At 42.6% G+C, this 15,206-nt stretch overlaps 1 protein-coding gene across 2 annotated transcripts in view; it reads left to right on the top strand.

Moving 5' to 3' along the window:
* The window catches only part of ercc2 (excision repair cross-complementation group 2), a 43,388-nt gene that overhangs the window by 25,401 nt on the left and 2,781 nt on the right, over window positions 1-15,206 (top strand). For both annotated transcript variants that reach the window (XM_043684065.1, XM_043684064.1), the window contains exons 15-21: window positions 1,402-1,465; window positions 4,543-4,664; window positions 6,074-6,166; window positions 7,434-7,506; window positions 10,654-10,724; window positions 13,114-13,257; window positions 14,594-14,737. In XM_043684065.1, the coding sequence (XP_043540000.1) occupies window positions 1,402-1,465; window positions 4,543-4,664; window positions 6,074-6,166; window positions 7,434-7,506; window positions 10,654-10,724; window positions 13,114-13,257; window positions 14,594-14,737 (711 nt within the window). The remainder of the gene's footprint in view (window positions 1-1,401; window positions 1,466-4,542; window positions 4,665-6,073; window positions 6,167-7,433; window positions 7,507-10,653; window positions 10,725-13,113; window positions 13,258-14,593; window positions 14,738-15,206) is intronic.

The raw sequence follows: 15,206 nt of genomic DNA, 5'->3' as shown, positions 1-15,206 counted from the left end.
TCATTAAGCTCATGTAAGTCACACCATTCCTTTATAAAGCTTTATTTTCTGTTGTTATTTTCAGGGCTAGGGTCTCCAGTTTCTATCAGCAATGAGATCAGATGCCAGGTGATTTTGTGGACAAAATTTCTGAAATCTTTTTCCACATTATTTTTAAAAAGAACTCACCATGTGCAGTGCCACAAGCAACAAATTAGTTTTCTCTGAGTATTTAAATCCCACTGTCAGAAGCATAGAGCAGGATGACCCCAACGTAGTTCTGCCAGTTATTCCAGGACTCAGTGCCATACCAGCTAGTGTGAGCATGTCTAATATGGCATGAGGCTTCTACACATTGTCAGTTTAAACAAGGCATTGATGGCCCTGCCTCTCTCAGCTCTCCCCATCCAAATATTTTCTGAGTGATTCCAGGGTAAACGTAGCTGTTCCGGGTTACACATTGGTATTCGCCCGCTGTGTGAGGAATTGTGAAAATACTGCTCCTTTAACAAGGTTATGTTGTCTTTGAGCTTTTTTTAAGAGGGGCCGTAAAGATGGAGGTTCCAGTATGTCTGGATTTATCTACTTGAAGAAACTTTTAAGTTTAAAAAAAACACTTGCTCAATGAAAGGGGAGTGGTCAGTTCTCCCACCTCAGCTTCCCTCTGGTTTGGTTTGTGTTGGTTTTAGCAAACTGTTTTGTTTGCAGCAACTGCTCCGGTTTTAGCTGGGAAGCTGCTGGACCCAAAGAAACAGCTCCAGGTTAATCCTCTCGCTCGCTCGCTCTCAGTCTCTGTGTGTCTCTCTCTCTCTCTCTCTGACATCTCTCATGTAAGAACCTGTGTTTGAGTTTACCTATTTTGCCAAGGGAGTGTTTATGGGGATGTTTCAGATATTTGGACCAGCATCATTTACGTTGCTAGAATCAATTGAGTTTTCAGATAAGGCCAGCTGCATCACTCCTGGTACATACACTCGCACCTGCTTAAAACATTTAGAAAAGATAGGGTCTGGGCTACCTTCTCGAACTGTTTTGAGATGGTCTAGCCTGGTCCATAAGAGAATTAATTCCTAGCTTTTCACTTCACACCTTGACTCTGTGCTGTCTTGCCCTGCTGCTCTGTATGCGCATTCAAGAGTGCATTGTATAATTACTTAAATTGAAGTAATGTATCCAGTCACAGGGAAGATGCAGGAGTAAAAATGCTTAGAGAGACAGTATAGACGCAATGGGCTGGATGGCCTCTTTCTAAACCCTAACAATTATGTGGTTCTTGAAAGTGATGGAGTTACCTTCTAACCACTTCGTCTAAATCTGTGTTTGTCCCTTTTATCTGGAATCTTTAAGGCTGTTTTGTTCCTCCTGTTTAAGTGTTCTCGCTACGGTTAAGTATCACTCCTCAGCTGCTTGTGTTCTTTTCAGATTGTGGGACGAGGCAATGACCAGGTGACGATCAGCTCCAAGTTTGAAACGAGAGAGGATATCGGTGAGTGAGTGGACGATCCCACTGTGAGCAGATGCATCTCTCTTAGGCCTGGATACAGCAGTCAAGAGCCCCTCCCAGTCCCAATTGAGACCTAGACAGTTGAATAGTCACCCTTATGTCACATCAAATATTTGTCCAAAGCAGAAGAAGGGATTTCCTGCAGAAGTAATCTACGTTGTTTAGACCAGTTCCTGTGGATCAGCCCACTGCTGACTACAGTACAACCTTGATTATTCGAATTTCGGATTATCCGAACAAGATCTCAAGGTCTCAATGCTTGGGTAAAATGTTATCCGAACATTCGATTATCCGAACCAAATACTCCCTGCCCGTGTCTTTCGGATACTCGAGGTTGCCCTGATTACAGAATTTAATGAATCTCTTTGCCAGTCAGGTGTGTGAAATCTTACCATTTAAATAATAATATGCCCATTTGTTTTTCTGGCCAAAATGGGCAACCTCACACTTATTCACATTAAACTCCATCTGTCAGATTCCGGCCCGTTCTCCTAGCCTCTCAATATCCATCTGTGAATTTTGCTATGTTACATTCTGTCCCTGCCTGCAGATAATTTATATACCATGTAAATAGTTGAGATACAAGAACTGAATCCTGTGGCACACCACTAGTTACAGTCGCCATCCAGAGAAGGACCCATTTGTCCTGACCACCTGCTTTCTCTCAGTCAGTCAATCTTCTGTTCAAGTCAATACTCTATCCTTGACCCCCAGGATCTAACCTTCTGGATTGGCCTTTTATGCAGCACCTTGTCAAATGCCTTCTGAAAGTTTAGATATACTACATCCACCAGATTTCCATTATCTGCCTTGCTAGTTACATCTTAAACTCCAGCAAGTTTGTCAAGCACAACCTGCCCTTCATAAAATTGTGTTGACTGATGAATTGAGCTTTGTTTTCCCAAGTGTTCAGTTATCACTTCTTTTATGATTGACTCCAGCAACTCCCTCACTTCAGAGGTCAAACTAACTGCTCTGTAGTTTCCCACTTTTGTCTATCTCCTTCTTTGAACAGTGGTGTCGCATTATTGTGGTAAAAACAATGACTGCAGATGCTGGAAACCAGATTCTGGATTAGAGGTGCTGAAAAACACAGCAGTTCAGGCAGCATCCCGAGTAGCAGTAAAATCGACGTTTCGGGGAAAAGCCCTTCATCAGGAATGCAGGCAGAGAACCTGAAGGGCTCCACTCTTCAGGCTCTCTGCCTGTATTCCTGATGAAGGGCTTTTGCCCGAAACGTCGATTTTACTGCTCCTCGGATGCTGCCTGAACTGCTGTGCTTTTCCAGCACCTCTAATCCAGTGTCACATTATTAAGGCCAAGTCATTGTGTATATTTAAGATGGAGATGGATAGGTTCTTTATTGTCAAGGAGATCAAGGGGTATAGAGAGAATGGGGTTGAAAAACATTAGCCAGACTCAATGGGCTGAATGGCCTAATTTCTCTTCCTATGTCTTATGGTCTTATTAGTATGTTTTCAGTCTACTGGTACTTTTCCAGAATCCAGGGGATTTTGGAATATTGTAACTCATACATCCAGTATTTCTGTTGCCACTTCCTTTAATGCTGTAGGGTGCAGACCATCAGCCCCTTGAACTTAGCAGCCTTTAATCCCATCGGTTTAATTAACACCTTCTCTCTAGTCATAGTCATTTCACCAAATTCCTGTAGTAACTACAGTTTTGGGAAGAAATTATTATCTTTCACTGAAAACAGAGACAAAATATGAGTTTAGTGCCTCTGCCATTTCTGAGTTTCCCATATGACCTCACCATTTTCATTCTCTAAAGGGCCAACATTTACTTTTAATTCTCTTCCTTTTTATACACTTATAGAAGCTTTTGGTACCAGTACCTGTGTTTTCTGCAAGTTTCCTTTCGTAGTTTCTCTTTGCTCTTTTGATTTTGTTTTCCATAACACTTTGCTAATATCTAAAGTTCTCCCACTCCTTGAGAGTGGAACTACCTTTTGCTGTATGCTATGCCCTACATTTTTTGCCCTTGATGTGATCCCTGACTTCCTTGTTAAGCCATGGATGATTTTTCACCTTTCTACAGTTCCTCTTAGGAATATACTTTGATTGAGAGGTATTTAATATCTCCCCAAGCATTTGCCACAGTTCTTCAACTGTCCTGCCATTTAATAGTTTTGCTCAGTCCACTTGGACCAATTCCTTCCTCAGGCCTGTGTGATTACCTTTACCCAACACTAAAACTCTTGACTGGGACTTTGTCTTCACTCTTTCAATCTGCATTTGAAACACCACCATGTTGTGGTCACTCCTTCCAAGAGGATCCTTAACTATAAGATCATTTATCAATCCTTTCTAGTTACATAATAGGAAAACTAAAGTAGCCAGTTCTCTGATTGGCTGCGTGACATGTTGCTGTAAGAAACAGACCTGCGTACACTGAATGACCCTTTCTTCGAGGCTACCCTTGCCAAAGCGATTAATCCAATCAATGTGCATGTTCCAATCACCCATAGTTACTGTTGTACCCTTCTCACAAGCCCTCATTATTTCCTGGTTTATAATGTGCCCTACATTGGAAGTACTGTTCAGGGATTTGTAAGTTACTCCTACCAAGGGGTTCCTTCTCTTGCTTTTTATTTCTCCCCAAAAAGAAACTGAGAAAATGTGGAGGTTGTCAAACCTCGGGCAATGAGTCCAAGTAAGAGGCAGTGAATGTGCAAGGGGCAAGTGTCAGGCAACTGCAAGTCTACTGTTAGGTTTGCACCCATTCACTCAGTCTTTCCACTCAAACTGTTGTTCCTTCGAACTTTCTCCTGATGTGTCCAAAACCTCCGTCTTATCATTGGAACAGAAATAGACTATTCAATCCCTCCAATCAGTTCTCCTGCCCCTGCACACTCACTGCCTTTTGCTCTGACTCACTTCTCTTGAGGTTTGACAACCTCCACACTTTCTCAGTTGCTGACATTGGTTACAAGCCAATTGCTATTCTCCACTTTTCGTAATGAGGGCATTCATCTTTTGCTGGGGTTCCTCAGTAATTGCAACCTTTGATAATAACTGAGTTCTCTCTCTTGGCTCCAGCTGTGATTCGTAACTATGGTAACCTGTTGCTGGAGATGTCGGCCATTGTCCCAGATGGAATTGTGTCTTTCTTTACTAGTTACCATTACATGGAGAATATCGTTGCCTCCTGGTATGAACAGGTAAATGACGGGCTTTTCCTTCAGACTCACTCAACCTTCACAGCAACTGATGATTCAGGACATGACAAGTTCCAACAAGGACAGGTCTCTTGGCTCAAGAAGATTTGTTTTTAATATTCCTCATTGTAACTTGATAGCATGCCCCAGCTCAGTAACTGTTATGTGCAGCCACTGACAGGCATATCTCTATCCCAACTTGTGGTCTATCCTGAGTTATCCGATCTGTTGACAATGGCTTTGGCTTGTGAGAGTAACCAAAATTAGGGACAGTAGACACAGTTCATTGTGTGGTGTTCATTACGATAAGATGCATGTATCTGTGTCAGACTGCCTGGCTATGCATGCATATGTACATTTGCACTGGCGTGTACATGATTGGATGTATGTGTTCTTCCTCCTGTATCTGTCTAGTTGCATGTTTGTGTTTTGTTGTTTGTCCTTTGCTTCCCTTGTTTGCCCTCCCTTCTCCTTTCCATCTCAACCTCCCCTTCTTGCCTGATCTGTTTATACTCTGAGCTGACTAATTATCTACTCCCAGATACCAAATTCAATAAAAGGAAAACAACCTTTAATCAGAAATGGAAAAAGTTGGAGATGTCACAGGATTTAAGTAAGTACAGAGGTGGATGGGGGAACAGCAGAAGAAGAGAAATTCTGTGATAGAGTGGAAGCAGGAGTGATTCATTAAGTGCTGGGATGAAGGTGCATGGCAAAATGAGATGGTGTTGGTAAAAGTAAAAGAACAAAATATATTCTGAGAATAGGGCTTCCCAACCCATGGGTTATGACCTACTCCCCCTCCCAGTGGGATTGCCAGCTCCAATGAAGCAATGGTTGTTGTGGGGTTCCAAGCAAGTGTGAACAGTGGGGCCCCTTTAATTGCTGAAACTTTTTTAAAAATGGTTGGCGAATGCTAACTGCCTGATCTTGCAGACTGAAATCCTGTCCGAAAGATCCAGTAGGAAGACAGGCTCCTTTTACTTATAAACACTGTGCATTAAACTGCTTTACCCCTCACTGCTATCTCAGGGTTCTCTCTCAAGTTATCGAGAGTGTTGTGTCTGAGCATTTTGTCCAGACTGCAGTAAACTGCCTAAACGAAAAATAATTTCTTGTTCCACAAGTTTTCACTTGAGTGGACAATGCAGGGCGGGGAAGGAGAGGATAGGATTGAATTCAAATAAAAAGCAAGTTTGTCCTTTTACATCTCTAACTTGTTCCAGTTCATTGACCAGGTCCTCAAAGCAAAATGCTAACTTTGATTCTTTCTGCACAGACACTGCCTGGCAAGCTCAGTATTTCCAGCATTGTCTGTTTTTGTGCCAAATAATATCACCTGTACCAGGAATAACATTTCTTTCTTGCTTTATGGGCTAAGAAAACTTTTTTTTTTCCCTTTTTCCTTTTAGGGAATTCTCGAAAATATTCAACGTAACAAACTTATATTTATTGAAACTCAGGATGCTGCAGAGACCAGTGTGGCCCTGGAGAAATACCAGGAGGTAAGTGAAACCAAAGTAGGGTTGAATTACCCAAGGCAAGACTGAAAATTCTGATGTTACCAGTATTGATAACTGACTGTCAATGGTCAAGGGAGTCAGTGTAACCTTGACCTCAAGAGCACACTGTCAATTCTGGTTTATACGCACCTAGACAGGTAAACAGGATGGTTACCTTAACATCTGACTGACATGATGGTCTCCTCCATCACTGTGGCACGCCCTCGGTGCTGACCCTCTAACTGTGCCGCGGTCCCTCGGCTCTGTCCTGGGGTTTGAGTCTGGTTTATACTGGAGTAATTAGTGCAGTGAACAATGTTCCCGCGTATGCAGCAATCTGCATGAACCTACGGAGGCCATGTTGAACATGGCCACGATCAAATGAAAGTGTGACTGATCAAAAATATTTCAAGGGCCTGACAGAGTGAGAGTTTTAGTGCACTGCACACAATGAGCAAAAATGTTACAGCTGAACACTTAACCACAGAAATCAGGAGGTGTCGTTTTCAACCCACAGTCTGTTTTTTTTTTGGAAAGTGGATTCTGATTGCTATCCAGAGACAGAAAATAGTTTGAGTACACATGGGTGTCTGATGAGGGCAGGTTGGGCACTGGATTAATGCCCTCCACTGGGTAGTTCCCCGGGGTCCCACTGGAAGACTTGTCACTTGGCTAATGATTACCTCCCAGCACGGAATCAGTCCCTTCAGATAAGGTAGTGAATTAAGCACCAGAAAGCAATCTGGAGGGAGTGCAGAGAAGATCACCAGGTTGGAGCAGTTTAGGTATGAAGAGAGGCTGGATCAAATTGGGTATTTTCTTTGGAGCAGAGAAGGCTGAGAGGGGACCAGACTGAGGTTCATAGATAGGGTGGATAGAAAACAGCTATTCCCCTTAGTTGAAGATCAATAATAAGGGAAATAATTTTAAGGTGAAAGACAGGAGATTTTAAGGGGATTTGAGGAAAAGATTTTTTTCACTGACAAATGGTGGGATTCTGGAGTGCACTACCTGGGAGGATAGTTGAGGCAAGAAAACCCCTCAATCTTTAAAAAGTACTTGGATGGACACTTGAAATATCATAATGTTCAAAGCTATGGGCCCAGTGCTGGAAAGTGGGGATAGTGTAGATAGGTCACTGCAGACTTGGTGAACTGAAGAGCCTATTCTGTGCTGAGTGACTGAATTAGCTGAGGCTGTATATTCCACAGTTGTGCTACAGTTCCCTCCCAACAGCTACTGCTCAGTAATGTTTCTGTTTCATTGGCAGGCATGTGAGAATGGACGAGGCGCCATCCTACTGTCTGTCGCTAGAGGAAAGGTCTCCGAGGGGATAGATTTTGGTCAGTGTCACGATTAATTTTTGTCACTTTGCTATGAGAGGTGTAATTGCAATGTGAATCGCTGCTTCATGAGCGTGGAGCGCGTTTGTTAAATTGTTCAACACATTGGCATGTAAAATTCAGGGAGTAGCAGAATCAGCCTACCAATTTCCATACCATCAGATTTACACATCAGTTCCTTTGTGTTATTGAGAATGAAAAGTGGACATAGGCAGATGGAATGCTGATCGAGTGCTCATTCCTGATCACCAATGAAGGGTGGCTTTACATAAGCTTTAATGCATGTCCTGTACAGTCACAGTCTACCTGATGATGCAAAGTTTCACCAGGACAGATAATTCTACTGAGATACTATTACTGCAGTAGGACTTTATCAAGCAATTCACCTTGGCATTAGGAAAGTTGGTTGTGTATTTGATGCAGTGAAATAATGTCACTTTTAGATTTTGGAAAATGCCAGTCTGACATCTGATTAGTCTGAGTATCTGTAAGAATAACTGAGGAAGATTCCTCTTCATATCTGTACAGTTGGATCAGAAACTTTGATAATTAAGTCAGCACTAATCCTTCGCTATAAAGTCTATAACCGATCCCACTGCCCCACTCATCCAAGATTTTGACAAACATTTGATTCCCTGCCACAGTATCAGGACAAAAGATCAGTGCTACTGACATTGTCAATGTCTGTCAGGAAGACAATATCAGCACTCGGTGTGTGGAGTACTGCAGACCTGGCACTCATATTCCCCAGTTTATGATGAACAGTCACTACTGCCTTCTTGCTGCACCTCTTATCTCACTGCCGTACTCCCCTCGCTGTCTCAGTTGGCTTCCCACTCTCTTCCATCACCATTCCCCTTGACTCCCTGCTTTCCTCATTATCTCGCTTGACTCTCCCCTCAATGCCTTTACCGCTCCCCTCGCTGCTTCCCTTCACTATCAGCCTTGACCCTTCCCTTGCTGCCTTGCTCCCTACTTCAGTTATTCATTGCTGCACTTAACGAAACGTGTCCCTTTAATGAAGAAGTGATGTTGTGAAACTTGAAAATGTTCAGAAAAGATTTACAAGGAGGTTGCCAGGGTTGGAGGATTTGAGCTACAGGGAGAGGTTAAATAAGCTGGGGCTGTTTTCCCTGGAGTCTCAGACGTTGAAGGGTGACCTTATAGAGGTTTATAAAATCACGAGGGGCATGGATAGGATAAATAGACAAAGTCTTTTCCCTGGGGTGGGGGAGTCCAGAACTAGGGGGCATAGGTTTAGAGTGAGACGGGAAAGAAACAATAGAGACCTAAGGGGTAACTTTTTCACGCAGAAGGTGACACACATCAGTGCTTTTTTTGATGTGGACACTCCCTGCGATATTGCACAGTGACTGCACATCACAGAATGCCCTCCTACAGTTATGGTGCAGTGTTTTAGCAAAGATGCACTGATTTCTGCCTCCACCATTTCCTGTTGTAAAGGATTAACCAGCTACTAAGCCAAGGTGTAACTAACCCCTTTCTGCTCACTCTGACAGTTTTAAATAATCTCTCATTGAATCAATAGCCAGTGGAAATATTTAGTTCTATTGAAACATTTTGTAGTTTTTAAGGATCATTATTAAATCTTTTCTGAGCCTTCTGTGCTCCTGTGTAAGCAGTATCAGTATCTCCAGCCTCTCCTTCATTGACAGTTGTGCCTTCAGCTGCCTGAGCCTTCCACTCTGGAATTCCCTCCCTGAAACTGTTGCACCTCTCTTTTTGCTTTTAGGATGCTCCTTTAAATCAGCTTTTAGTCACAAGAACAAAATAGAGCGGGGCGGGAGAATGGTGAAACTTGCTTCACCATTCAGTGGGACTGTGACTGATCATATACTTCAACAATATCCTTCTGCACTGTCCCTGTATCACTTAGATTTCTACAAATTAAAAACATCATCAGCCTCAGCTTGGGACTTATTCAAAGACTGAGCTTCCATATCCTTTAGGCAGAGAATGTCGAAGATTCATGGCCCTCTGGGTGAAGAAATTCCTCTCCATCTCAGTTATCAGTGGCTGGTCCAACACCCCTAGTCCAGAGGAACCGTCCTTCCTGTATCCAGCCTCTGGTTCTCTTTTAAGTATTTTATCTGTATGAATGAGATCACCTCTCATTCTTCTAAACTTCAGAGAATATTGGGTGCAATCTATTTTATCTTTCCTCATGGGGGAATCCCTTCCTCCTAGGAATCAGACTGGTGAAACTTTGCTGCACTCCCTCTGTGGCAGGTATAACTCTCCTTAATTAAAGAAATAAAACTGCATACAATACTCTACGTCTGGTCTCTAAGGCTGTCTACAATTACAGTAAGGGACTTTTACTCCTATGCCCAAATCCTCTTGTAATAAAGGCCAAAATATCACTACGTACTGTACCTGCATGTTAATGTTCAGTGATACATTACAAAGGCATCAAAGGTCCTTTTGAACTTCAGCACCTCTTAATCCCTTAACCTTTAGGATATACTTTGACAAAGTGGATAACCTCACATTTCTACATATTGTATTGCATCTGGCAATTTTTTTTACTCTCCCACATGACCTGAAGCAGCATATCAAATGAGGCACATTGGATGTATGTGTGTAAGAGAGAGATGTACCAATTGACCTGTAATTGACTCCTTGATCTGCAGAATTTCCTTTGATTTTGTTACTAGTTGCGCAAGTTGCCAGATGTTTTTCAATGCTTTTCTTCTGTTCTGCCATCCCAGTCAATTAACTTCAGCTCACAGCGGCACAGTGACTCAGTGGTTAGCACTGCTGCCTCACAACACCAAGGACCTGGGTTCGATTCCCGCCTCAGGTGACAGAGTCTGTGTGGAGTCTGCACATTCTTCTCATGTCTGCGTGGGTTTCCTCTGGGTGCTCCAGTTTCCTCCCACAATCCAAAGATGTGCAAGTCAGGTGAATTGGCCATTCTAAATTGCCTATAGTCTTAGGTGCATTAGTCAAGGGTAAATATAGGGTAGGGGAATGGGTCTAGGTGGGTTACTCTTCGGAGATTTGGTGTGGACTTGATGGGCCGAAGGGCCAGTTTCCTCACGGGAGGCAATCTAATCTAATCTAATCATTCCAGTGTTTCAATTCGTGTTCATTGATATTTACTTCCTCTATATTTTCTGACAGTCCATCATTACGGGAGAGCTGTGATTATGTTTGGTGTTCCTTATGTCTACACTCAGAGCAGGATTCTAAAGGTAGGTATCCTCTGTCCAGGGTAATATCTGTTTGTGGTGTTTGGTGATGTGGGTGATAACCTGATAAACATTGGGAGACTCAAGTGCATAGCCAGCACCAGCAACACGGACAGAATCAATGTATGGAAAAAAAAACAGGACTTTTCAGAGGTGCTGATAAACAAACCACTGAGAACACCAGTGATTGTTTGTATCTTATTACTTTTAATTTAGGTGGTGAATATTTTTTATTATCAATTAGAGCACTCAGAATCAGCTCCAAACAGATGATTAGATACAGAGTAAAGCTTCCTTTATTCTCTCCCAATAAGTCATCCTAGAACAGGGACAGCACAAAGTTAGATACAGAGTAAAGCTCCCTCTGCACTGTCCCCCTTAAACTCTCCCAGGGCAGGGACAGCACAGGGTTAGCTACAGAATAAAGTTCCCTCTGCACAGTCGCCGTCAAACACTCCCAGAACAGGGACAACAGAAAGAAGTGTATATCTGGATGAGGAGAAAGAAGGCATCAATAGGTCTTCAGACACCTGTGATAGGTTAGGGTTAGTACATCGATTATTTGGCTGCGTGGGTACAGACAGTTACCACATTTTTACAAAGAACTGTAAAAGCACAGATTTCAAAAGTGTTTGTGATTTCTAACATATATACATTAATAATTGAATGTTAGAGGTTCCTGTGCTGTTTTGTTTTCGCTGGTACTTGGAAGTGATGTTAATTTTCAGTTTTTTTAAAAATATTCATTAACGAAGACGTGGGCATCACTGGTGAGGCCAGTCTTTGTTACCCATCACTGATTACATTTGAGAATGTAGAGGCAAGTTAAAATAGGGTCACATTGGAAAATAGTTTTTGAAATATTGCCATCATCATCTGCTGTGCTTTACACCTAATTCAGTGAAGTGATGTTCTGTTGTTAGTGCGGACTTCATCCTATATGACAGGGTCTAACTGTACTGAAGGCTGAAATGCTGAGGCCACTAATTTGATTTGATACAAAATGGGCTGGCCCTCAGTTTTAAGGGTAATAGAAGGTAAGCAAGGAAGAAAACTAATGTTTCCACCTACATGAAGTCTAATAATTCTACCCAGCTGAAGTAGCCTAAAAGCATTTTCATCTCGTTACAGGCCACAAAAAGTGCTATAATTACATGATTCTCTGTCATTAAAAAAAAATCAGAGTCTTTTTGTTTTTAACCATGCTCAGCCCTGCACAAGCAGTCACCCAGCTATGTGTTTCAGCAGGAATGACAGAAAGATGGGTCGCTTCGATCTCCACTGTTTGCAGTTTGTGTACTCGGGGGTGTCCACAATTGATTTCAGTGGCCCTGTGGTCACGAATGGAAATGTTATTCAGGATTTCTGCTCCTTGTCTCAATGTGATGTCATGTGTATGCTGTGCACCAGACTACTTAGACCAGTTACTGAAGTAGAAATTGAGAAAGTGGTGCTGGAAAAGCACAGCAGGTCAGGCAGCATCCGAGGAGCAGAAGATTTGATATTTTAGGCATAAGGACACTCACTTTCTTCCAGATACTGAAGTATCTTAGAGGCCAGTTTAAACCATTCAGCCCCTTCAAGCCTGCTGCACCATTTAATAAGATTATAACTGGTCTGGCTGTGGCCTCAACTGTCTCCCCCACTGACACCTCAGTCACCTGCCCCCCCGCCTTATTTCCCAAGAGCAGGTCAAGTTCTGCACCTTCTCTAGTAGGTACATCCACATACTGAATTAGAAAATTTTCTTGTGCACACTTAACAAATTCCTCTCCATCTAAAGCCTTAACACCATGGCAGTCCCAATCTACCATTACCACTATTATTCTTACAGATAGCTGAGATCTCCTTACAAGTTTGTTTCTCAATTTCCCTCTGACTATTAGGGGGTCTATAATACAATCCATTTAATAAGATTACAGCTGGTCTGGCTGTGGCCTCAACTGTCACTGTATACCTGTCACTGATTATTCTTGAGTCCCTTATTAGTCAAGAATCTGTCTGTGTCTAGCTTTAAAAGTATTCAATAAACCTATTTACACCTTCTGATAAATATTTCTCCTTACCTCCATTTTTTGATTATTTATTTTAAATGGGTGATCTATTATTTTTAATGCAAAAACAAAATGTTCCAGATGCTGGAAATCTGAAATGAAACAAATTAATGGGGAAACTCAATTTGTCAGGCAGTATCAATAGGGGCTGGAGGAGGTGACAGGAGATGAGGGAGGGTTATAGTGGCTGGAGAAGATCACAGGAGATGCTGAAAGTAGAGAAGATGATGGACAGAGCAAAGGGCAAAATCTGGAAGTGAGTTCTATTATGCAAAAACAAATTTAAGAACTGCCTTGATATTTCTGAACTTCATTGATGGAGTCTCTGTAATCTACAGGCACGTTTAGAATACATCCGGGATCAGTTCCAAATCCGAGAGAATGATTTCCTGACTTTTGATGCCATGAGGCATGCTGCTCAATGTGTAGGAAGAGTCATTCGTGGAAAAACTGATTACGGGCTCATGATTTTTGCAGACAAGGTAATTTGAAACCAGTCTTAGTAAATATGCAATTTGCCTGTGATTACTGATCAAACTGAATTAAAAATGGACTGTGTGGCTTTTTCAGGAGCATTGTTTGTTCAGCTGCAAGATAATCTATTTCTGTGCTGTTTAAATCCAAGTGACCCAGGAGATTTATAACTTAGGGTTTAACCGGCCTTATTATTGTATGAGATCGAGCAGCAAAGTGTTCAGAATAATCACTCATATCAACATTTTTGTTCTAGTTGGATGTCACCAGCAAAGCTGGTATTAATTGTTCATTCCCAATTACCCATGAGAAGACAGTGGTGAACTGCCACCTTGAACTGCTGCTATCCATATGGGAAAGGTATCTCTACAAACAGACAGCATCATAAATCCATGGTCATAGTGTGTGTTGATTTGAATAAATGCAGATTAAATTGCTTCGCTCAGGGTTATTTAGAGTTTGGCTTGTGCTAAGTATCAGAGACTGCATGGTGGAGAATAGCCTCGGATTGTGACACCATAATAAGAACCTTTATTTCACAACCTTGAACTCCTCCCACAAGAATTTGTGGATTTTCTATGCTATTTGCCTCTACAAGCGGTTGCTATGCAGTTTGCTCACCATGTACAACACTGCCATCCATGTCAACTCCCAAATATCCCAAGCTATTAATGGTAACAGAACTGAGCACCTCAGCTTCTCATCTGGAATTTAAGTACAGATGCTTCGTCAGAGTTCAGAGCAGATCTTTCCAAACATCCAGACACAGAAACATTAACCAGTTAAAGAAAGTAGAAATGCACCGTGGGGACTGTAGGTTGCAGAGAACCATAGGACTGTACTCTAGCATTCTCCGTTTCTCTTCTTTCCTCCCCCTCTCGACCCATGAACTAGTTTCTGTCTGCTGTGGACCATGTGTAAGCTGCACTTTGGGCTACATGTGAGCTCTATAACAAATTGCTTGCAAACTCTGCCATGTGCCACATGCATACTCTCCCATGCACCATGTCCATGCTGTACTGAGAGAAATGTGTACCGTACTGCAGGCTGCATGCACACTACTGAGGGTAACATAAGCTATACAACAGGTAGTATTCATACTGTACTGAGGGTAACCGGCTACGTGCATACTGTATCACAGGCTGAGGGTAATGTACACTACTGCAGGCCACATGCATACTGTACTGAGGCTAAATATAGAGTAATGTGGCTACACGTACTAAACAACGAGTGACCGTGCTGTGTTTTGGCCCCCATCTCAAAGACTGTCCACTGGGTTAAGGGCCATGTGCCCTCCCTGGGTCCACCACATTATCACTGATTCAAAGTGCTTTCTCTGGACAGCGCTTTGCTCGAGCTGATAAACGGGGGAAGCTGCCTCGCTGGATTCAGGAACACATCACAGACAGTAACCTCAATCTCACCGTGGATGAAGCAGTGCAAATAGCCAAGCACTTCCTGCGACAGATGGCACAGCCTTTCCAACAGGTCAGCTACAGAATTTACATTGGCTCCTGCTTACTCTTCAACTTTCCTGTCTGTCTATCTCATTCTCTCTGTCTGTCTGTATCCTGCTTTTGCACTCCTCATAGAGTCATAGAGATGTACAGCATGGAAACAGACCCTTCGGTACAACCCGTCCATGCCGACCAGATATCCCAACCCAATCTAGTCCCACCTGCTAGCACCCGGCCCATATCCCTCCAAACCCTTCCATTTCATATACCCATCCAAATGCCTCTTAAATGTTGCAATTGTACCAGCCTCCACCACATCCTCTGATAGCTCATTCCATACACGTACCAAACCTCTGCGTGATAAAAGTTGCCCCTTAGGTCTCTTTTATATCTTTCCCCTCTCACCCTAAACCTATGCCCTCTAGTTCTGGACTCCCCGACCCCAGGGAAAAGACTTTATCTATTTATCCTATCCATGCCCCTCATAATTTTGTAAACCT

The sequence above is a fragment of the Chiloscyllium plagiosum genome, chromosome 51 (genome assembly GCF_004010195.1).
Source record: "Chiloscyllium plagiosum isolate BGI_BamShark_2017 chromosome 51, ASM401019v2, whole genome shotgun sequence".
Taxonomy (NCBI): domain Eukaryota; kingdom Metazoa; phylum Chordata; class Chondrichthyes; order Orectolobiformes; family Hemiscylliidae; genus Chiloscyllium; species Chiloscyllium plagiosum.
The sequence above is the reverse complement of the archived record's forward strand: the minus strand, read 5'-3'. Positions and strand labels throughout refer to the sequence as shown.